The sequence below is a fragment of the Hypanus sabinus genome, chromosome 12 (genome assembly GCF_030144855.1).
Source record: "Hypanus sabinus isolate sHypSab1 chromosome 12, sHypSab1.hap1, whole genome shotgun sequence".
Taxonomy (NCBI): domain Eukaryota; kingdom Metazoa; phylum Chordata; class Chondrichthyes; order Myliobatiformes; family Dasyatidae; genus Hypanus; species Hypanus sabinus.
In genome coordinates this window covers 46,561,884-46,584,872 of record NC_082717.1, presented here as the reverse complement: position 1 = coordinate 46,584,872, position 22,989 = coordinate 46,561,884, and the positions used below count along the sequence as shown (strand labels likewise).

Sequence of the window (22,989 nt, the reverse complement as noted above, 5' to 3'; positions counted from 1 at the left end):
ATGGCCTAGATGCTCATGTGGGCTGCTGTTATTTGTGCAGATGCTCAGTATAATTTTAGTGCCTTAGTGAAGCAGATAATAATAGGCTTTCCATAACAAAATATTTTAGGTACATTAACAGGATTAAAGTAAGAACATTGCTTGCACTTACATTACATACGTAATCGATGATGATTTGTGTGAACCTATGATTCTTAAGAATATTTCTGAGAGCAAGGCTCCTTCAGTAGATGGTAGTGGAGGCAAGATGCAGCATTTCTGAAAGTGTTTAATGCCGGTTTTCTGGGCTATTGTTAAAGGGATATTTAAAATGATATTTTTGAAATATACAGATTATTTTCTTTAATGTGAAGATATAGCCATGGATATTGGATGCTTATTCCACAGTTTGTTGAGAAAGTTCATCAGACTGCAGCTGCAAAAAAAGCTCTCCCACCCACTGCTTCAGCACAATGTTCTACTGCCTAAATGGCTTTATGATTTCCCAGCATGCTCTTTCCAGTAATGTGATTTTGCCTGGAAGTTATTCCATGAAATTAGTTTTCTGTCCAGTTACTTGTTTTTCTCCAGATGATATTGTAAAAATTTCTGGACATACCATGTTTGTTTAATTGTATAAATAATAAAGTAAAGTTCCAATTCAAAGATAGTTGATCAAAAAATGTGATGTGTAAATGAATAGTCTAAAAGTCTTCATTTTTAAAATTATAGTTAATTGTTTTTTTTTTGTTTACTTAGGGGGTAAATTGTGGTCGTATGTTTGCAAATTCCTCCAGAAAATGTCTGAAGAAAGCTTTAGGGCACCGGATCCAGGCAAGCATAGCTTCAAGGCACCTGCTGTACAAGATGATTTTACTGTGGAACAACTGAGTACCGAAGGGTTGGGCAGCAGCATCAGCTCTGGGTCAAGTGACCTTGGAAATGTACTTCAGGACCAACCTGTGAATAGTAATCTGACTTCAAGTTCACAGGATGACAGCAGTGCTCCAGATGAAGATGCTCAGGGCGATTCACACGAACTGTCAGGGTCAGCGTCATCAGATTCTGAAGCAGATGACGAAGAATGCACGAGTAGCTATCTTACATTGTGCCATGAATATGAGCAAGAGAAGACAGAACCCGACAACCTGCCCCCTGAAACCTTTTCAGAGGTGTCCGAGGATGTACGTCGATGTTCTGCAGACATAGGAATGGCCACAAGATCACATTCTCTTCTTAGTAATGACAGTCTTTGTTCCCCTACCACAATTCAGGAACTTCGATTTTTCACTGACGATATTAACATAGAAACCTTTAGTCCTACAGAGGCCTCTGAATCACTAAATCTGTCTAAAAATAGTCCAATGGAATTCTTCAGAATTGATAGCAAGGACAGTACAAATGAATTGCTAAGTCTTGATGTAGGAGAAAAAATCCAAGCTGAGAAAAGTGACTCAGAACAAAATTCTAATCTGGTACCTGAAAAGGATAACAAGAGTAATTTTGATGCTAGTAACATTAAACTAGATTCCACTGCATTTTTAGCCCTGGATAATTACAGCAGAGGATCCTCCAGTGATTCTGTACCAGTTATCTCCTTCCAGGATGCAGCAGGTGGGGATACAAGCAGCTGTGACGAGGGTAGGCCTGACCTATTAGTGAATTTACCTGGTGTTTCACAGGACGGGGAGGCAGTTGGAGTGTCTCTATCTGATAGATGCAGTGTGACCAATGGTGATAATTCTGAGAACAGGCTATATGAAAAACCTGATGTTTTACAGATTAATTATAATATTGATCATTGCATGAATTCTCAAGGAACACTGGAACTTATTTTACTAGATGAAGAAGCCTCTAGTGATGGAAAGATAGACAAGGTCTCAAGGCATCAAGTGCAGCTTCCTGAGAACAGAAAAGCAAAAGATCAAGAAGAGCAGCTTGATAACAGCATGTTCATTGGGAAAGAAATAGAATATAATTCCTTACTCCCTCTCACCCAATCATCATTTTTGAACATTGCATCTTATGACACCTTAAACATGACCCAGAGCAATCAAAATCTGAGCCCTGATCCTCAACTACATGATCTAAACAGCAATTATAATGCTATTTCAGATGAAGGTCCCTCCAATAACAAAGAACTTGCCCAAACAATGAAAGGAGTATTTACAGTTGAAGAGCAAGCATTTGGAGAACACATAGGGATCTGTGACCAAGGAACACAGGACAGCGTCTCACACTCAGAGAGTACAAGTGATACACCAGTAGCAGAGAAACTTATTGCAATAAGGACAAATGAGGACAACTTAGTTTCACATATGTTTAAAGATCTAGAAGAAAGATTTGTGCGAGCTTCCAATGCTCGTATTCCAGAGAGTTGTATTCAGCATTGGGCAGCAGAGATAGTCGTTGCTCTTGATGCACTTCATCGAGAAGGAATCATATGCCGCGATTTGAACCCAAACAACATCTTGCTGGATGGCAAAGGTCAGGAACTTTTGCAAATGCATTTTTTTTTCTCCGATATCTTTTTCTGTTGCTTACTTGCCTCCAATTAAATGAGTAGGCGTTTTATCCTATAATTAGTATCTTCATTTCCTGTCTGAAGCTTCAGTTCCAGTGCAGTGAATTCACCCACAGTAATAGCTTCTAGTGCTTAATGATGCCATTATTCTTAATGATACTGTTTTTAAGCTACAAAAGAATAATTACAGTTCACTTCTACAGAAAATGTAGGAAAAAATTGTTTTGATTTCTCATGTCATTTTGTTTTTAGGACACATTCAACTAACATATTTTAGCAGATGGAGTGAGGTTGACGATTCCTATGACAGCAGTGCCATAGAGAAAATGTACTGCGCCCCAGGTTAGAACACTTAGTTGCATATAAAGTACGCTGTTCTCCTTGCCTTCTGTGTATTATGCAAGCCACATACCTTTCTTTATATGTGCAGTCTATTTGGTATGCAAAGCATTTTTTTGTAATTAAAAAGTGTGACATGGGTTGAATTTATAATTTTCTAAAAAGCATTTACTTATGTAAATTTATATTGAATGGAAATCTCATGTTTAAAAAATCTTTATTTACTCCATGTTTCCCTGAAAAGAAAGTTTTAAAACTTAAAGAGGGGTAACTTTAATTAGAAGTTAGTTAAATATATCTGCTTGAACAGTAAATACTTAAATCACTTGGAAGAGGAAATGAAAAGAGGAATATGGTGTACATTGGCTTTCAGAAAGCCTGCGGCAGGGACTCTTCTTGAGAATATAAAAACCAAACAATAGAAAGTAGTAACCAAAGGCAGTTGAAGTGCATAATAAAGGAAGGCTGCAAATTAGGAATGGTAACCCAATCATGTCTGCTTCTAAGCCAGCCAGTTGTGTTACAACAAGAATCTGCCTTTCCATCACTATATATCCATAGTTTTTTTTTAATTTCAACTGTTTTTAGATCTATGTTGGTTAATTAGTGTAAGTGCCAGTTGTTAGAGGTTTATCAAAAGCATTTCAAGTTGGGTGGGAAGAGGTGGATCCAGGAGCTCGATGTTAATGCTGTAAAGTTGATGGTTCTTTGATTTGGCCGTGATAACATAGCTGGGAGAAAGCCAGTACAAGCCGAGCTTTTCATGCTGTGTGGCTTGCTGCTAGCTGAGCTAAACCAGGAGGGGAAGCATTCAAGGTGAGATGGTTTAGCCCATGAGAAGCTGTTTGGAAATTTCATGAAGAATCTGAAATCAAATTAGGTTGAAAGAAAACCTAAAGGTGTGTGGAATACTTATACTAAGTGGCTGAGCTCAAATCTGTTGGGAGAAAATGAAACTAAACCCCAGTGGAAGTCTATCAAGGTGCATAGCAAGGCTCAGGTTCCTGAGAGAGTACAGGGAAATTTATTAGCTGGCTTTCTGGCAGAAAATGTGCCATTTTCCCCATCTTATTTTCTGATTTTATTCGATATATTTAGTGTTTTATGCATATCTTTGCATTTATCTTTAATATTGATATGCGACTGGCATACAACAAGCAAATTAATTTTTTGAAAAGGAGATTTTGCCTCCCAATAAAGCATGAAGACATTTTGTGATCAAGCGGTTTATTAATCAGCCAATTTTATCTAAAATGTTTAAACTCTCAATGCTGCTGCTTAAATTTACTTTGAACTTTGAACTTTTGTTCATTAGCATGCAATCAGATTCAATTCTACATTTGTACCATATGTTCTCTATTAACCATTTCTTGAATTACTTATCATACAATAACAATGATAAACTTCCTTTTAGTTGTAATACTGAGTGTTAACAAAATAATTGAGCTAATGTATATATCACCTTCTTCGGAGGAAATAAGTTTTGAGATGAATTATACCATAAATTCTGATATCAACAGATTATTAGGAAGAGTTGCAGTATCATTCTTTAATTTTGTGTAGTTTTTATACCATGCTTCAGGAATTAAAAAGCGCTATTTTATGGTACAGAATTGGAAAGTACTGGTAATATTCTGGAATTCAGACGTTATGGACTGACCAATACCTAACAATTTGCATGCATGAAACATTCATTTATTTTTATTTCTCTCTGCAAAAATGGTGTCTGAACTGCTGACTCCTTCCAGTTGTTTGCCAGATTTCCAGCATCTGTGGATTGTGTTTTTTAATTTTTCTTTATGGTATTGGGGTAGAAAAGAATATGCTTTAATTTACCTAATGTTTTTCTTCAGCACTCCATGGTTTAGAATAACTGTTTTCAGAATTGAATTTAGTATTTGTAGCAGCATTTTTCTCCCATTGTTGGAATAATTTACTGCTCTTCAAAGTAATTTAATTTGTTTATCCTTTTATTGGATTCTATGAATCAAGTACTAAACCAAATAAAACCTGTAAACATGACACTACTTCTCATCACTGCTCCATGAATTGTTAGGTGTATAGTCTAAAAATTAGAGTAAGAATGGGTTCTCTGACCAGATTGACCTTAATTTAGTCTGTTTTCCTGGTGTATAGAAAGTAAATTCACATATACAGTAACATTTTTGAGACTGTATTATCAGTAAGACATCAGTTACACTTTCAGTATTATTCTTTGTTTTTTTCCATTCCCATTCATTTTTATCCTATCTGCTCACATTGCCCCCGGCTATTCTTGATTGTTGTATTTAGTACTGTTGTTTTCTTACAAATGCTCAGATTGTGTCCCTCAGTAGGAAGACTGAGTAGCAGGAAATGGATTGAATCTAAGGTAATTCGAACAGCCTTTATTTAGTCCATAGAAGTAGGGACAGGAGTAGGCCATTCAGCTTCTGGACCATGCTCCTGTATTCCGTAGGATTATGGCTGATCTGACATTTCTCAAATACTTTCCCAATCTTTACTCATAATCCTTGATTCAGTGACTAATTAGCAATCTATCCTTAAATTTGTACAAGGTCTCATCGTGTCTGCAGTAATGACAATCCTTCGAGGGAAGAAATTGTTCCTAATTTCAGTCCATAAGTAGGTTTCCCTTATTCTGAGACTGTTCTCTCTGGGCTTAGACTGAACCAAGTGAAGAAGCATTCTCTCAAACATTAAGAATCTCATGTCTTTCATCTCTTAATTTTCTAAACTCTATTGAATTGAGTCTCGGAGTGTTTGACTTTTGCCTGAGGACAAGCCCTACAAGGCTGAGAATATCGTAGTGAACCATATGCCTCCAGAGGAATATTAATCTTTAAATAGGGGGACAAAATTATTTGCAGTTTTCCAGATATTGTCTCACTGTGCCATATATATAGTTGCAGTAAGACTCCAGTCCTTTTGAACTAGGAGCCAACATTTCATTGGCCTTCCCTATAACCTACTGCACTTGTGTGCTAGCTTTGTGTTTCATATGTAAGGAACACAACCCTCCCAATCCCTCTGTAGCTTCTCTCTATTTAAATAATTCTAGTTCCTTTCCTTGTAAAATGAGCGACTTCATATCTTTCCATGTTATCCTCCATTTGTCAACTTTAACGCTCATGCATCTATTCAACTACTTTACATTAGTTTCTATCCACCGAGTTTGTTCTCCATCTCTCTCCCCCTCTCTCTCAACCTCACTCTCCACATCGCTCTCGCCCCCTCTCTGCCCCCACCTCTCCGCTCCCACTCCCTGCCCCTCCCACCATGCCCCCTCTCTCCAACCCCCACTCCGACCCCCTCCCCGCACTCTCTCCCCCCAACCCTCACACACATGAATATCCAGTGGATTCCAGTTAGTTAGGCCATTGGTCAATCAGAGCATCTGTTTATTTGAGCCAACTCTTAAAGAACAAAACAAAATGGAGAAGCTGGTCGGGTCACTATGCCACTTAATTGGGGCAGGAGATTGTTGCCCAACAGTTTCTAACTGGCATCAGTTGATGCACTAGCTTAACCATTACACACTACAATGTGCTTGGAGTGATCGGCTTTTAAATAGCATCAATTGATAGATAGATAGATACTTTATTCATCCCCAAGGGAAACTCAACATTTTTCTAGTGTCCCATACACTTATTGTAGCAAAACTAATTACATACAGTATTTAATAAATGATGTGCATCTAAAATCACCCTCCCAAAAAGCATTAATAAATAGCTTTTAAAAAGTTTTTAAAAAGTTTAAAAAGTTGTGTGTTTGCGTTCAAAAATCAGTGATTTTTGTCAGCAATAGTTAACGAGAAATAAGCAGTGCAAGATTTCGGAACAGTTTTGTTTTCCGTGGTTTGAAGCCAGAACAGTTGAGAATGAAAATGGAACAATTTCAGTACTTCAACAAGTTGTGGAATTACAAAGAATTTGAAGGTATCTTGAATGTTACAGTGAAACTGAAGATTTGGATGATTCAGTGGTCTAAAGCTTTGTATGGAGATAGTCCATTACCCGCACTAGGTGGCTGTGTGATTTTGTTAATTTACAGTCAATCAAAAGACCATGGCATATGGATTCCTTTGGTGCTAACTATTAGGAAATAATACAGTTTTATAGTACTGTAAAAGTATTGGTAGTGTTCTAATTTGTTCAGTATTTCACTTAAATACATAAGCTGTTAATCAGCTAAGCAGTAGTTTGCCTTTTTTAAATTCTCTTTAACTATTTCCATGAAATTTTGGCTAATTGGGCAGCCACTTAATTGGGTCAAAATGTGTCCCAATTAACCGGAATCCATCGTGTGTATACAGTATTGTGTAAAAGTCTTTAGGCACACATACAGTATATAGCTGGGATGCCCAAGACTTCTGCACAGCACCATATTTGTCAACATAGAGCAGAGAGTGAGTTTGCAAATCTGGCAGGAGCAAAGGATGTTGGGAATGGTGAGGGTGGAGTACTGTGTGAGGGATGGGGGACAGAAGGCAGAGGAGGAGTGCCAGGGGCAGGTGCAGACACACCCTACCCGGACACACCAGGCAAGGTCATTTGATTCCAAACAATTGGTGTATTGATCATTACAGAATGTCTCTCTGGTGCTTCCCACTCCCTCCCCTCTCCCTTCCCCTTTCCCAACCATGACTCCCCTCTCCCTGTCCCCCTTTGCTATACTTAGTCTGCAATAGAGACTCGCATCAGAATCAGGTTTATCATCTCTTATGAAATTAGTTTTGTTTTTGTGGCAGCAGTAAAGTGCAATACATAATATTATGACACTACGGTGCAAAAGTCTTAAGCATCCTAACTATATACATGTGCTTATTTTAAATTTAAAATAAATTAAAATATACATATGTATTAATGCATGAATATGTATTTCCGTATGTAGTGATACAGTGCAGATTATGCCCTTCCATCTCTTTAAGCCACCTGGTATGTCTTAGGAGGAAACTGGAGCATGTGGGAAAAACCCATGGGTTCCATGGGGAGGATGTACAGAGACTCCTCACAAAACGGTGCCAGAATTGAACTTTGAACTCCTAAACGCACCAAGCTATAATAGCATTGCCCTAACTGCTACACTACAGTGGTGTGTGTATGTACATATACAGTGCCTTGAGACAGTACTCAGCCCCCACAACAATTTTAATATTTTCTTGTCTCATTTTCTAAGTTTAAAATATACTGAAGTAGCATTATTTGAGCTTATCTTCAAAACATTGTGCATCATGTCAAATCAAAGAAAAAAGTTCAAAACCTGTCAACAATTTAGTAAAAATTAAAAGCAAAATTATGAGGCAGAAAAAGTATTAATCGTCCTTTGTAACTAGTACACTAACTTTCCTCATGTGCAATACGGTATATTACCTTACCAACTCACCCAGTTAGTTGATGTAGTAAATAAGAGGATTATCAGAATCAATACCCCCCCCCCCCCACCGTCTATAAGGTCAAACACTGTAGCAGATTTTCCACAGATCAAACCAAAATGAAGACAAATAGCATTCAAGGCAAGTCAGGCAAATGATAATAGAGAAGCACAAATCTGGGGGAGGGTACAAGACCATCTCAAAGGCACTGAACTTACCTCAGAGCACAGTGCTGTCCATTGTCGAAAAAGTGGAAAAAATATGAAACCACAACCACACTGCCTAGATCATGCCACCCCTCTAAACATAGTCACCAGGGAAGAATGGCACTTGTCAGAGAGGCACTGTGATGCCAACAGTCACTCTGAGGGAGCTGCAAGATTCAGTGGCTGCAACTGGAGATGAAGTTCATGGCTCCACAATCTCTAAGCCTTGTACAAAAGGGGTATTTACGCAAGAGTGGCAAGGAAGAAGCCCAAGCTGAGAAAAGATATCCTTGCCATCAAGACTTTGTCAAGTGTCCTTTGGAAGATACTCTAAAGATGTGGTCAGATGAGACTAAAGTGGAATTTTTTGGCTTCAACTCTATATGGCATAAATTTAATATTGCACATCAGCCAAATAACTCCATCCCTACTTTAAATATGGTGGAGCTAGCATCGTGCTACGGAACTGCTTTTCAGCAGCATGGACTGGAAATCTGGTTAGGATTAATGGGAAGATAAATGCAGCTAAATACAGAGAGATCCTGGATTAAAACCTGCTAGCCTCTGCCAGAAAGCTTAAACTGGGAGGAAGCTTGTCCTTCAGCTGGACAACAACCCAAATCACTCTGCCTGAGCAACTGTGGTGCGGCTTTAAATGAAGTAAATAATGTCCTTAAGTGGCCCAGTCAGTGTTCTAACCTTAACCCAATCTAGTACCTCTGGCAAGACCTCAAGCTTACTGTCCACCACTGCTCCCCAATAAGCCTAGCACAGCTTGAGCAATTTTGCAAGGAGGAATTGGCAAATCTTGCTCCATCATGTTGTGCAAAGCTAAGGGATACTTCTCCAAAAGAATACTGGCTGCAATAGCTGTGAGAGGTGATTCAACTAAGTACTGAGCAAAGGGGGATGAATACTTTGAACTGCTGACATTTAAGTCTTTTAATCTTTAGTTTTTCATGCTTTATAATTTTCCCTGTTTTTGGGCTCCACTGCGAAAAAATGGATTCACAAATAAAAATTGTCAGTTAAATTGATCAAAATCCCTGGTTGATTTCTGTGTTGATTTCACCCATTTCTGTGAAAAAAAAATATATATATGAGGAGCAGAGGGACCTTAGGATTTAGTCCCTCGATCCCTGAAAGGAGCAGTCATAGGTGGATAGGGTAGTGCCGAAGTCTTTTTGGGATACTTCCCCTCATTCCCTGTAATATAGAGTATATGATTTGGACTTAAAACATTAGGTAGGTTGCACTTGAAGTATTGTGTGCAGTTCTGCTCACCACATTATTGGACGAAGACTGAAGCACTTCAGAGGGTGCAAAGGAGATTCATTAGGATATCGCCTCAATAGGAGCACTTCAGTTCTGAAGCAAAACCAGACAGGCTACTTTTGTGTTCACTGGAGTGGAGGAGGCTGAAGGGTAATCTGACAGAGGTGATGGGTAGTATAGAAGGTAAGGTATCTTCTTCCCCCATGGAGAGGTGCCTAGGACAGAAGGGCATGGTATTAAGGAGAAAGATTGGAAGCTTATAGAACTTAGAACAGCACAGCACAGGAATGTCTGCACAACTCATGACGCCAATACAACTAATGCTGTCTCTCTGCATGCGATTTGTAACCTTTTATCTCTGCCTATTCACGTGTTTAAATGCTGCTATCAGATCTGCTTCTTCCACCTCCCTTGACTGCTCGATCCCGAGATCTACCACACTCTGTCTGAAAGAAAAGAGCTTGTCTCACAAATTCCCCTCTCACTTTAAACCTATACCCTCTAATTTTTGTCGTTTTTAATCACAGGAAAAGGACTGACTTTGTATCCTATCTATGCCTTACAGAATTTCATATACTTATATCAGGTTTTTGCTCGGACTCTCACTTTAGTGAAAACAATCCAAGTTTGTCCAACCACTCTTTATGGTTTAATACCGCTAACCAGATAAAATCTTGTTGAGCCTCTTTTGCAGCCTCTCAAATACCTCTACGTCCTTTCTGTAAAGGTATGCAGTACTGCTTCTGCAGTCTAATTAAAGTTTTCTACAGTTCCTATAAAAAGTATTCACCCCTCTTGGAAGTTTTCATGTTTTAGTTTTTTACAACATTGAATCATTGGATTAAATGTGGCGCTTTTTTTTACACTAACCAACACAAAAAGGCTCATGTCAAAGTGAAAACAGATTAATAAAGTGATTTACATTAATTACAAATATAAAACACAAAATGATTGATTGCATAAGTACTCACCCCCTTCAAGTCAGTATTTAGTACAGCACCACACACAGAAAATGCTGGATGAACTGAGCAGGCCAAATGTGCAGATTTGCACATTACCAGCATCTGCAGCTTTTCTCTTGTTCTGTATTTAGTAGATGCACCTTTGGCACCAATTTCAGCCTTGAGTCTGTGTGGATATGTCTTTATCAGCTTTGTACAGCTAGGCACAACAATTTTTCCCCTTTCTTCTTAACAAAACAGCTCAAACTCAGTCAGATTTGATGGGGATTGTGAATGAACAGTCCTCTTCAAGTCCAGCCACAAATTCGCAATTGGATTGAGGTCTGCACTCTGACTTGGCCACTCTAGGACATTAACTTTGTTGTTCTTAAGCCATTCCTGTGTAGCTTTGCTCAGGGTCTTCTCCCAAGTTGCAGTTCTCTTGCAGACTGCATGAGGGTTTCCTCCAGGATTTCCATGAATTTTGCTGCATTCAATTTACCCTCTACTTGCTCAAGCCTTCCAGGGTCTGCTGCAGTGAAGTACCTCCACAGTATGATGCAGTCACCACCATGCTTCACGGTAGGGATGGTGTGGTTTTGGTGATGTGTGGTCTTTGGCTTACACCAAACATAGCATTTAGTCTGATGGCCAGAAATCTCAATTTTGGTTTCATCAGACCATAGAACTCTCTTCCAGCTGACTTCAGAGTCTCCAACATGCCTCCTGGCAAACTTCTATAAAGCTGTGACTGATGAAGCACCCAGGGCAATGGTTGTCGTATGTGCAGTTTCTCCCATCTCAGCCACTGAAACTTGTAACTCCTCCAGAGTTGTGATAGTTCTCTCGGTGGCCTCCCTCACAAGTCCCCTTCTCACACAGTCACTCAGTGCTTGAGGATGGCCTGCTCTAGGCAGATTTAAAGCTGCGCCATATTCTTCTCATTTCTTGATGTTTGACTTAACTGTACTCCAAGGGATATTCTGTGGCTTGGGATCTCCTGACTTGTGCTTTTTGATAACCTTTTTGCAGAGTTGCTTGGAGTGTTCTTTTGTCTTTGTGGTGTACTTTTTGCCAGGATGCTGACTCTCCAGCAGTTTGACCTTCCAGATACAGGTGTATTTTTAATACATTCAGTTGGAACACAGGTGATCTTCATTTAACTAATTATTTGACTTTTAAGACCAATTAGCTGCACCAGTGAGGAATTTGTATGTCATATTAAAATTGGTGAATACTTGTGCAATCAATTATTTTGTGTTTATATTTGTAATTAATTTAGTTCATGTTGTGGAGATTTGTTTTCACTTTGACGTAAAAGAGTCTTTTCCTGTTGATCAGTGTCAAAAAAGCCAAATTAAATCCACAGTGATTCAATGTTGTAAGCAATAAAACTTGAAATCTTCCAAGGGGAGGTGTTGACTACTTTCTATCGACACTATACAACTGCAACCTCCCAACTCAAAGCCTTGACTCATTGAGTCATGTATGCCACCTTTTATCATCCTAGCCTCAGGAAGTTAAGGACTTGCACCCCAAGATTTTTCTGGAAATCAGTGGTCTTGTTGGCCCTGCCAATCACTCAATACTTTCCTTCTGTATTTGACCTCCCAAAGTGAATCATCACATATTTGTCCTCCTTAGCTACCATTTGCCATTTTTCTACCCATATTTCCAACTGACCTCTATCCTGCTGTAACCTTGACACCCTTCCCCACTGTCTACGACTCGCCGGCAATCATTGTGCATCTGTGAACTTACTAATCCGATCAGCTACAAAGTCATCTAATATACCAGCACTGCTTCTTGTGGAATACCACAAATCACACATCTTAATGCAGACATGTTTAAGTTGTTGCACTTTGAAGGGACAAACCAGGGTAAGATTTGTAAATGGTAGGGCTCAGAGGGTTGCAGCAGAACAAAGGGATTTGAGGATATAGATCATTAAATCATGGCATTGAGTTACAGGAGTTGAAGTTGTACAAGACTTTGGTGAGGCCAAATTTAGAAAATTGTGTGCAGTGCTGGTCACCCCCCTGCAGGCAAGATATAAATAATCTTGGAAGAGTCCAGAAAAAAAATGATATGGATGTTGCCAGGACTTGAGGTACTGAGTTAAAGGGAAAGCTTGAATAGGTTCGGACTTTATTCAATAGAGTGGCGGAGATTAAGAGGAATTCTTATAGAAGCATTCAGAGTTATGGGGGACATAGTTAGGGTGAATATATGCACACTTTTTCCCTTCAAGTTGGGTGAGACTAGACCTAGGGGTCATTGATTCAGGGTAAAAGGTGAAATATTCAAAGGGAGAACTTTTTCACCAGGATGAGTATAGAATAAGGTGCCAGCAGATGTGGTGGATGCAGTTTCCATTGCAACACGGGTGAGAGGGGTTTGGAGGGATATGATCCAGGTGGAGGTCGATAGGACTAAGCAGAGGATTGGGTCAGCATGGAATAGTTGGGCCAATGGGCCTGTTTCTGTGCTATAGTACCTATGGCTCTATGACCTCCAATCAGAGAAACAGCCCTACCACTAGCCCCTGTACTTGTTCAGAGGAGACCTGTGGGGACCCTCTTTCATACAGAAGGTGTTAGGAGTCTGGACTATACTATCTGAAGAATTGATGGACATTTAACAAGCATCTAGACAAATACTTGAATCACTGAAGATATAGAAAATAATGGATCTAATGTCGCTAAATGTTCTGAGTGCTATTTGCTTACCTTTGTTGTTTGCATGATTTGTTTTTTCTCTCTCTGCATTGGGTGTTTGATGGTCTTTTTTAAGTGGTTGTTTTGAGGTTTCTTTGTGGCTGTCTGTAAGGAGATTAATTTCAAGGTTGAATAATGATATAGTTTGATAGTAAATATACTTTGATACAATGCCACATTTACAGTGGTGCTAGAAAATTTGTGAACCTGTAGAATTTTCTGTTTCTGCATAAATATGACCTAACATGTGATCAGATCTTCATGCAAGTCCTAAAACTAAATAAAGAGAACAGATGAGACAAAAGTTGAACTTTTTGGCAGAATTGCACATTGAGACGTTGGAAGTAAAAGGGCACTGCACACCAGCACCAAAACTTCATCCCAACTGTGAAGCATGGTGGAAGGAGCATCATGGTTTGGGGCTTCTTTGCTGCCTCAGGGCCTGGACAGCTTGCAATCGTTGAGGGAACAATGAATTCAAAATTGTATTGACATTTTACAGGAGAATGTCAGGGTAGCAGTTTGTCACCTGAAGCTTAATTGAAGTTGGATGATGTAATAAGACAATGATCCGAAAGACAAGAGTAAGTCAATAACAGAATAACCTAAAAAGAAAATTTGTGTTTTAGAATGGCCGAGTCAAAGTCCTAACCTTAATCCTATAGGGATGTTGTGGAAGGACCTGAAGCAAGCAGTTCATGTGAGGAAGCCCACCAACATCCCAGAGTTGAAGCAGTTTTGTAAGGCGGAATGGCCTAAAATTCCTCCAAGCCGATGACCGGGAAGATCAACAGTTACGGAAACGTTTGGTTGAAGTTATTGCTGTACAAGGGGGTCACACCAATTACTGAAAGCAAAGGTTCACATACTTTTTCCAATGAATATATGTAATATTGGATCATTTTTCTCAGTCACTAAATGAACAAGTGTGATTTTTTTGTTATTTATTTAATTAGATTCTCTTGATCTTGTTTTAGGACTCTGTGAAGATCTGGTCACATTTTAGGTCATATTTATACAGACATTGAGAAAATTCTACAGGGTTCGCAAACTTCCTGGCACCACTGTAAGTTTGCTAATGATGCCACTGTTGCTGGCAGAATTAAAGGCAATAACAGATCAGCATATAGGAAAGAGAATGAAAATCTTGCTGAGTGGTGCCACAAAAACTTCTCAGACAACGTCAGTACATGATGTTTTTTATTTGCACAATTTGTCTTCTTTTGCACATTAATTGTTAGTTTGACTTTGCTTATGTATATTTTTTCATAAATCCTCTGGTATTTCTTTACTTTTCATGTAAATAACTGATAGAAAATGAACCTCATTGTAACATCTGTACTTTGATAATAAATTTACTTTGAATACGTAGCACTGACGTGAAGGGATGTAGAGTCTGCCTTTGTGCCGTATGACTCTATAACTGTTGTATTCCCAGAGTTGCCAACCTGATAATTGGTTGATAGATTAATTAAAATATTTACTATCTAGAACTACTAAATTTATGGTTCATATTTAAGTGTTTTGTTTAACCTGTCAATGCTACATTTTTCTTTGGAAAAAGATTTATTGCATTTGGTCAGATGGTGTGATCAAGTTATTATCCAAGAGGTGGTTAATTTTCACCTCTTGAAATAGTTGGGATCAGAACAAACTTTAACAGTTTTTTAAACAACTGTTGTGGGCAGCTTAATGAAGTTTTTTCTTTCTGTGGATGGTATGCTAGCAGGAGTCAGACCAGGCAGGCAGTCAGTCATACAGCTTTCAGGAAAGAGCTGTAATAACAGCAAGTAGCCTGCAGGAGATGTCATGCACCACTTGTGAAATTACTGTCAGCAATGCACAGAACTGGTGTTCACAGAAAAGAACAGTTGGCGCAACAGCCTTGAAGTAAATTATTAACTGGACAGAAGATGTTACAGATTGACTCAGGATTAAATACTTAAGTGCAGAAAGCCCATTAACTCTGACTTTCCAATATGAGAATATTGAAAGCTCCCAGTTGGAGCATTAATTCAGTGTTATATATTTAAAGATGCATACATGCAACAAAATCCATATCCATTGAAACCTGAAGGAGTGGTGTATAAATATATCTGGTAGTTTTATACAATCAGTTTTCTGTCTGGCATTTAAGCATTTGAAATATATACGATTGGAGAGGGTAAGTATAACAGTGGAAGAGAATAAAAGCTGTATTTTTATAAGATCAAGTTAGCTCTATTTATGGATTTTGACATTAGCTTCTTGCACATTACAAGTTTCTAAATATGTTGCTGCTCCTCCCCTTTAAATTATTATTTTTCAGATGACAGCACATCTCAGTAATCTAAGGTGACCTTGTACCCTTTTGTCTTGTAGTGTGTGCTATTAATAACTTGTTAGTGACCCACATTCATGTAACAAATACCTTCAGATGTGTGTTATCAGCCCAGTATAAAAACTGAGAATAGACTGATATGCCTCTTGTTTCAGAGGCATGTATTCTCATAACCAGGATTTTGCCTAATGCAATCTAATTCAGCAGCTGAATAAATTTGCTCTGTCTGTAAAGCACTGCTTTACACATTTGTTTAAACGTAACATCATCAATTTGTGTTTTGCTATAATTTTGAAATTAACTAGCATACTATCTACAATCATCTCTAGAAGGTGACATTCCAGATATTTTTGAAATAGTTCATGAGAAGCCAAGCCCAATTATCCTGCTTGCAGATCAGAGAGAACAGCAGATAGGACACCTGTGCTTCCTCGCAAAAGGAACTGAGTTGAAATGAAGTAGAATTAAAAATGTAGGCTAATTGCTGTACCAACATTAAAAATGGGAGATGACAGAATTGTCATTTTGGTAAACATGAATGCAAATATTCTTTTGAAAGTGTCATAAAACTGGAATATTAAAGTTACCAGAAGTTTTTGCAGATTATTTTTGTGTCTAGACTAAACTTACAACTGCGTGAAGGCGAAAGGTGATTTTATTTTGATGGCAGTGTTGTTCTGCTCCTGACATCCAGATGCATTCAGCATATGCTTAGCTCGCTCAAATATATCACCACCTTACACCTTACACCTTACCGCCTTACCTATCATTACAATTATTTGGCTCTTTCCTCTTGATTGTTTGAATTTATCTGAAAGTCCTAATGCTGCGACTTTAATTTGACCCTGCTAATTTTATATATTCTTCCTCCAACATCAATATGAATTGCAAATATAAAGTTCAGTCTTGTATTCTTATTTTGATCTATTTATTATCAGGTTTTTATATAGTACGGGCCAATAGACGTCAGAAAATTGGGGTGGGAGTAAATATCGGCGTCAATTTTCTGGTGGAGGGATGCTGAGGGAACTTGTTCAGAGAAATGATTGAGTCACATTAACCTATATACTGTATAATTGAATATGGGACACTGCACCCTGTGGCTTTGGTGGTTCCTGGGTATATGTAGAAGCTTGATTGGAAGAGGCAAGTATTTAGTATGCCTGAAATGTGGCAAAAAGGTGCCAAGTATAAGAGAATATTATTTTAAGGGGAAAGGTGAAAAGGTCAAATAATTACTAAGTAATGTGACTACATAGTAGTATTTAAAGTTAGAGAAATTTTGCTTTTCTGTCTGTTGCAAATAGATATTGGGAGACTTTGCTTTTACGTTCTTAATCCCCAGAGGGCTACAATATTGACATCCAGTGAGAGGAAATATGCCATTTTAAAATACAAGTGGGGAAAATTTGCATTTAAGCAATCTTCATACAACAGCTTATCTATTCTGTTTCACGAGACCTCCTTCCACGATTTCTATTTCCATCTGAAAGAACTACAGATAAAGGCATGACATACCTTAGTGTTTTGATTTTTTCAGGGTAGTTTTGTTATCTTAATTTTTTTGCAATCAGTGGTGATGCAGGTAAATGGATTTGAAAACGCTGGTGGTTGTAGCTAGGTTGATATGGCCTACATATTGAATAGTGTTGTCAGCATGGTCACTCTGATCTGTCAATCCATTAAGCTTACTTTGGTGCCAAATGGAGTAATGAAATTTCTTTATTTATATAAGGACCTAATAATTAAGTTAGTATAGCTTCAAGTGGAGAAGATCTTATTTGGTCCTCTACTGTTTCTTTGAGGAGAAACAGGTCAAACCAGCTATAGCAATCATGGCGCTTACTTACCTTTCAAAATGTACTTGATAAGCTTAACTGTGAGAATTACAAATGAAGCTGAAGGTTGAGAGCAAAGTTTGGCTATCTATAAAATAAACTGGATAAACAGCAGAAAATTAATTTCAGTAATACAGTATGTATGTGGGGAGGGCTGTGTCAGCTTTGGGACAACTGCTGTTTCTAATTTTATAATGATGACTTGGAAACTCCATGCAAATTGGTTAAGCCCAGTGCCCAGAAAGAATAGATAGATTTTAGCAGATTATGATCGGGCTGAACAATAACAAATAAATTTTAATGTGGGCAGTGTAAACTGTTGAACATAGGATGGATAAATATAAAATGTAAAAAGTGTAACATTGAAATTGTAGTTGATATTGAAAGAGTCTTTGTGAATTCAGTCTTGTGCAACCAATGAAGAGCAGAAATTAACAAAATCAATGGAACTGCAAAAATAAAATAACAATACCAGTTCAAGACAGTTGTGATTAAAGTTGTACAGGTACAAGTCAGGAAATATTATTTAAAAAATTGCCAGTCAGAGCTGTTTGCCAGCATGTACTGAAAGGAAAGGCAAAATTAGCATATTCAAGTCTTATTGAGTTGAAAAAAATTTAAGCTTTGGAAGTATAAAGAGACTAGTATAAAGAAGCAAATAAAAAGTATCCTTGGGTTTGATATCAGGAGATTGCTTTTACATTGTGGATAATACTTGGAATGAATTTCTGAACTCTAAAATTATTTAAGGAAAACAACTTGTATTTACATAGTATCTTTCATTTTCCTTTCAAGACATGCCAAAGTGATGTACAGCCAATGATGCATTTTTATATCCAGTCACTGTTGTAACGTACGAAATGTGGCAGCCGTTAAGGTGGGGTAAATGACCTTCATCAATCATGAGTGATTCAGTAGGTTATACATAGAGAACAGCCGAAGGTAAGAAATTTCTCCTCTGTTGTATATGCTAAATGAGTAATATGCTTCCGAAATACTATTCCATTTGTCAATGGAACTGAACATCTAGAGTGGGGTTCAATGCACGTGTGTCATCACATCGCTCATTTGGTGCATGCAAAAGAGGACGAAATTTAACCATGAAATCCCTCCCAACTGCTAGGCTGTTTACTCTGTACTCAAATTAAAGGCCTTTCATTGATAAATAATGGTTCTCAGTGTTAGTATTACAACAGATTAAAAACTGGAATTAATCATCAATGTACCCACAGCTGAAATTGCTCTGCTTTTCACAGTGGGTTATAACTAATGACACTAAAACTGGATTTTGTGATATTGACAATTGCCTGTTCAATATACCTTTTTGAGACTAAAGAACTTTGCAGTTAATGCTATTTCTGGGCCAGCTTAATTCTTTCTTGTTTGAAAATGGGAGTAAACAGATAAGCCTTGCTTAGTATTCAAGACTACAGGGAAGTGGCTGTGAAGAGGAGAGGATGTTCTTTAAAATAATATTTCTAAGAACAATAGATTTGTTTTCTGAAATAGAAAAAGCTGTTCTTCCTTTACTGGAATTGAACAAAATAAGTCACTTGAAGTGTGTGCTAAGCTAAATAATTAATGACATCTCTTGGTCTCTGTAACCTGTTTTGATGTGGACTCTTTTGGGGAAGCTGCAGTGACTTAGTGGGAAGTGTGTAGTTTCTTCCTTTGCATGAAAACATTTTTCTTAAAGGACAGGTGGAACTCCTTCATCTAAAAACAGAAGTTCCCTACCATGCCTAGAATTGAGAAATGTTTTACTTCAACTACAGTCTTCCTCTTTCGAAGTTGACATTGTCATTTATTTGGCTCTCACTCAAATTATATAATACACTCACCAGCAAGTGCACAGTACTTCAATAATAAGACACTGTGAGTTAACCCATTCACATTAAGAATGTAAAAGATTTCTTGTGGCCCATATGTGAAAAAGTATTCTGGCTGTTCTACATTGTAGTAGATTCAGGGATTGTGGAATGTGTCAAAAAGCCAGTTCGACAGCGAAACATTGGCTAGTTTCGCTTTTGAGAATTCAATATTAATCAATAATTAAATGATGTTTTGTCATCGAAATGAATACAAATTAAAATTATTTGTGTTGAGTTTGTTTCATAAAGCCAGTAGTGATTTTGGTGGTGTATGGGAGACCCTTGCCTCCTGTGAGTAAATGTGTATTGAATTGACATTTCTTACATCCTTTACATGTATGGGGAGTAAAAATCTTTACGTCATGTCTCCGTTAAATGTGCAATGTGCAATCATAGTAATTTTTAATAAATAGAACAGTCAATGTAGTATAGAGTACACTCAAATCAGTGAGTTCATCAGTCTGATGACCTGGTGGGAGAAGCTGTCCCAGAGCCTGTTGGTCCTGGCTTTTATGCTGCGGTACAACTTCCTGGATGGTAGCAACTAGAATAGATTCTGGTTGAGGTGACGCGGGTCCCCAATGATCCTACGGGCCCTTTTTACACACCTGTCCTTATAAATGTCCTGAATCATGGGAAGTTCACAACTACAGATGCACTGGGCTATCTGCACCATTCTCTGCAGAGTCTTGAGATTAAAGGAGGTGCAGTTCCCATACCAGACAGTGATGCAGCCAGTCAGGATGCTCTCAATTGTGCCCCTGTAGAAAGTTCTTAGGATTTGGGGGCCCATACCAAACTTCCTCAACCATCTGATGTGAAAGAGGCGCTGTTGTGCCTTTTTCACCACACAGCCGGTGTGTACAGACCACGTGAGATCCTCAGTGATGTGGATGCTGAGGAACTTAAAGCTGTTTACCCTCTCAGCCCCAGATCCATCGATGTCACTAGGGGTTAGCCTGTCTCCATTCCTCCTGTAATCCACAGCCAACTCCTTTGTTCATAGTAGTATGAGTAAACTTATCGTACATACAGTTGAAGTAATATGTGTTGATGCCATCACCTTGGGCCACCTTTATTGGGCATGGTAGGTATGGTTGTTCATATCCAACAAAGGAGACCCACTTGCCAATGAGCTTGCTTTTATAATATCTAATAATGCAAAATGGAAGGAGTGAACAATGTTACGAGAGGCTACAGAAATGAGACCTTTTTTGAATTTTGGAAGAATGAGCAATAAACTTAAAGAATTGTAAAAGATCCTTGGGTGCAATGACAGGGTAGACGTAAGATGTTTCTGTTAGTTGGGGAACTTTGAATGAGAGCACATTGTTGCACGATTGGGGGAGGGGAAGTTAATGTAAAATTGAGGAACATCATGCAGGGAGTAGTGAATCTCTGAAATTCTTTCCCCAAAGGGCTAGAGAGGATAAATCATTGAAGAGGTAGTAGAGACATTTTAAAAAGATTATTGAGCTGCGGTTGATGAATAATTGACATAAGTTGAATAACTATGATGATATTGAATGACAAGGCAGCTTGAGGGGCAGAGTGGTCTTTTCCTATTCCTGTTGTCATATGTTTGTTTAAGCTCCCTGGGCTGTTGAAATTTAAGCAGTTCCTGTTTTAATGAATCTCCAGATAATAAGACCATAAGTTACAGGAGCAGAATTCGGCCCCATGGCCCATCATGTCTGCTCCACCATTTCATCATGGCTGATCCATTTTCCCTTCAGCCCTAATCTCCGGCTTTCTCCCTGTATCTCTTCATGCCCTGAGTAATTGTTGCAAATGTTGTTCCCTTGTTCAAGAACGGGAGTAGAGATAACCCAGGAAATTATAGACCAGTGAGTCTGACTTCAGTGTTGGGCAAGTTGTGGCAGAAGATCCTGAGAGGCAGGATTTATGAGCATTTGGAGAGACATAATCTGATTAGGGATAGTCAGCATGGCTTTGTCAAGGGTAGGTCATGCCTTACAAGCCTGACTGAATTCTTTGAGGATGTAACAAAACACATTGATGAAGGTAGAGCAGTGGATGGAGTGTATATGGATTTCAGTAAGGCATTTGATAAGGTTTCCCATGCAAGGCTCATTCAGAAAGAAAGGAAGCATGGGATCCAAGGAGACCATCCTTTGTGGATCAGCATTGGCTTGCCCACAGAAGGTAAAGGTGGTTGTAGATAGTTTGTATTCTACATGGAGGTTGGTGACCCGTGGTGTTCCACAGGGATTTGTTCTGGGACCCCTCCTCTTTTTGATTTTTATAAATGATGTGGATGAAGAAGTAGGAGGATGGATTAGTAAGTTTGCTGATGACACAAAGGTTGTGGATAGTCTGGAGGGTTATCAAACGTTACAGCAGGGCATCGATAGGATGCAGAACTGGGCTGAGAAGTGGCAGATGAACTTGAACCTAGTTAAGTGTGAGGTGGTTCATTTTGGTTGGTCAAATATGAAGACAGAATATAATAATGGTAAGACTCTGGGCAGTGTGGAGAATCTGAGAGACCTTCTGGTCTGTGTCTATAGGACACTCAAAGCTGCTGCGCAGGTCGACAGTGTTGTTAAGAAGGCATATGGTATGTTGGCATTCATCAATCATGGGACTGAGTTCAAGAGCCGTGAAGTAATGTTACAGCTATATAAGACCTTGTGTTGGTGAGTGGCCTAGTGGGCAAGGGATCAGACTAGTAACCTGAAGGTCACTGGTTCGAGCCTCAGCTGAGGTAGCGTGTTTGTGTCCTTGAGCAAGGCACTTAACAGCACATTGTTCTGCGATGTCACTGGTGCCAAGCTGCATGGGTCCTAGTACCCTTCTCTTGGACAACACCGGTGGCGTGGAGAGGGGAAGACCTGCAGCTTGGGCAACTGCTGGTCTCCCATACAATCCAGCCCAGGCCTACGCCCTGGAGATTCCAGGCGCAGATCCATGGCCTCTCGAGACCGACGGATACCACCATATAAGTACTTGGTCAGACCCCACTTAGAGTATTGTGTTCAGATTTGGTCACCTCACTACAGGAAGGATGTGGATACTATAGAGAGAGAGTGCAGAGGAGATTTTCAAGGATGTTGCCTGGATTGGGGACTATACCTTATGAGAGTAAGTTGAGTGAACTTGTCCTTTTCACCATGGAACGATGGAGAATGAGAGGTGACCTGATAGAGGTGTATCATGTGGATAACCAGAGGCTTTTTCCCAGGGCTGAAATGGCTAGCTCGAGGGGCATTGGAAATAGGTACTGAGGGGGTGTTGAGGGTAAGTTTTTCACACAGAGTGGTGGGTGCGTGAAATGGGCTGCCGGCGGTGGCAGTGGAAACAAATACAATAGGATCTTTTAAGAGCCTCTTAGATAGGTACATGGAGCTTAAAAAAATAGAGGGCTATAATGCTGAAAGTTTGAAGTTAACTCATCGGGGTGATTGATAAGTTCGTGGCCCAAGGTAGAAAGAGATAAGTTATTCACTTCAAACTTTCTGCATTATCACACAAAGAGTTGACCTGCACGTGCATGTATCAAGAGCTGTATAACTCATCTCCTTCTGCCTTAGGCCACTAACTTATCAATCACCCCTGCTGTGGACACTGTCTGGAGGTCCAAG

General features: G+C 38.9%; 1 protein-coding gene across 2 annotated transcripts in view; it reads left to right on the top strand.

Moving 5' to 3' along the window:
- Window positions 1–22,989, top strand: part of rps6kc1 (ribosomal protein S6 kinase polypeptide 1) — a 146,770-nt gene that overhangs the window by 113,788 nt on the left and 9,993 nt on the right. Inside the window, exons 12-14 of one of the 2 annotated variants that reach the window (XR_009515105.1) lie at window positions 739–2,466; window positions 2,756–2,845; window positions 18,309–18,455. Coding sequence is in view for 1 of the 2 variants with exons in the window: in XM_059985857.1 (XP_059841840.1) it covers window positions 739–2,466; window positions 2,756–2,845 (1,818 nt within the window). In the remaining variant the exon portion in view is untranslated. The remainder of the gene's footprint in view (window positions 1–738; window positions 2,467–2,755; window positions 2,846–18,308; window positions 18,456–22,989) is intronic. The other variant, XM_059985857.1, reaches the window with a different exon arrangement.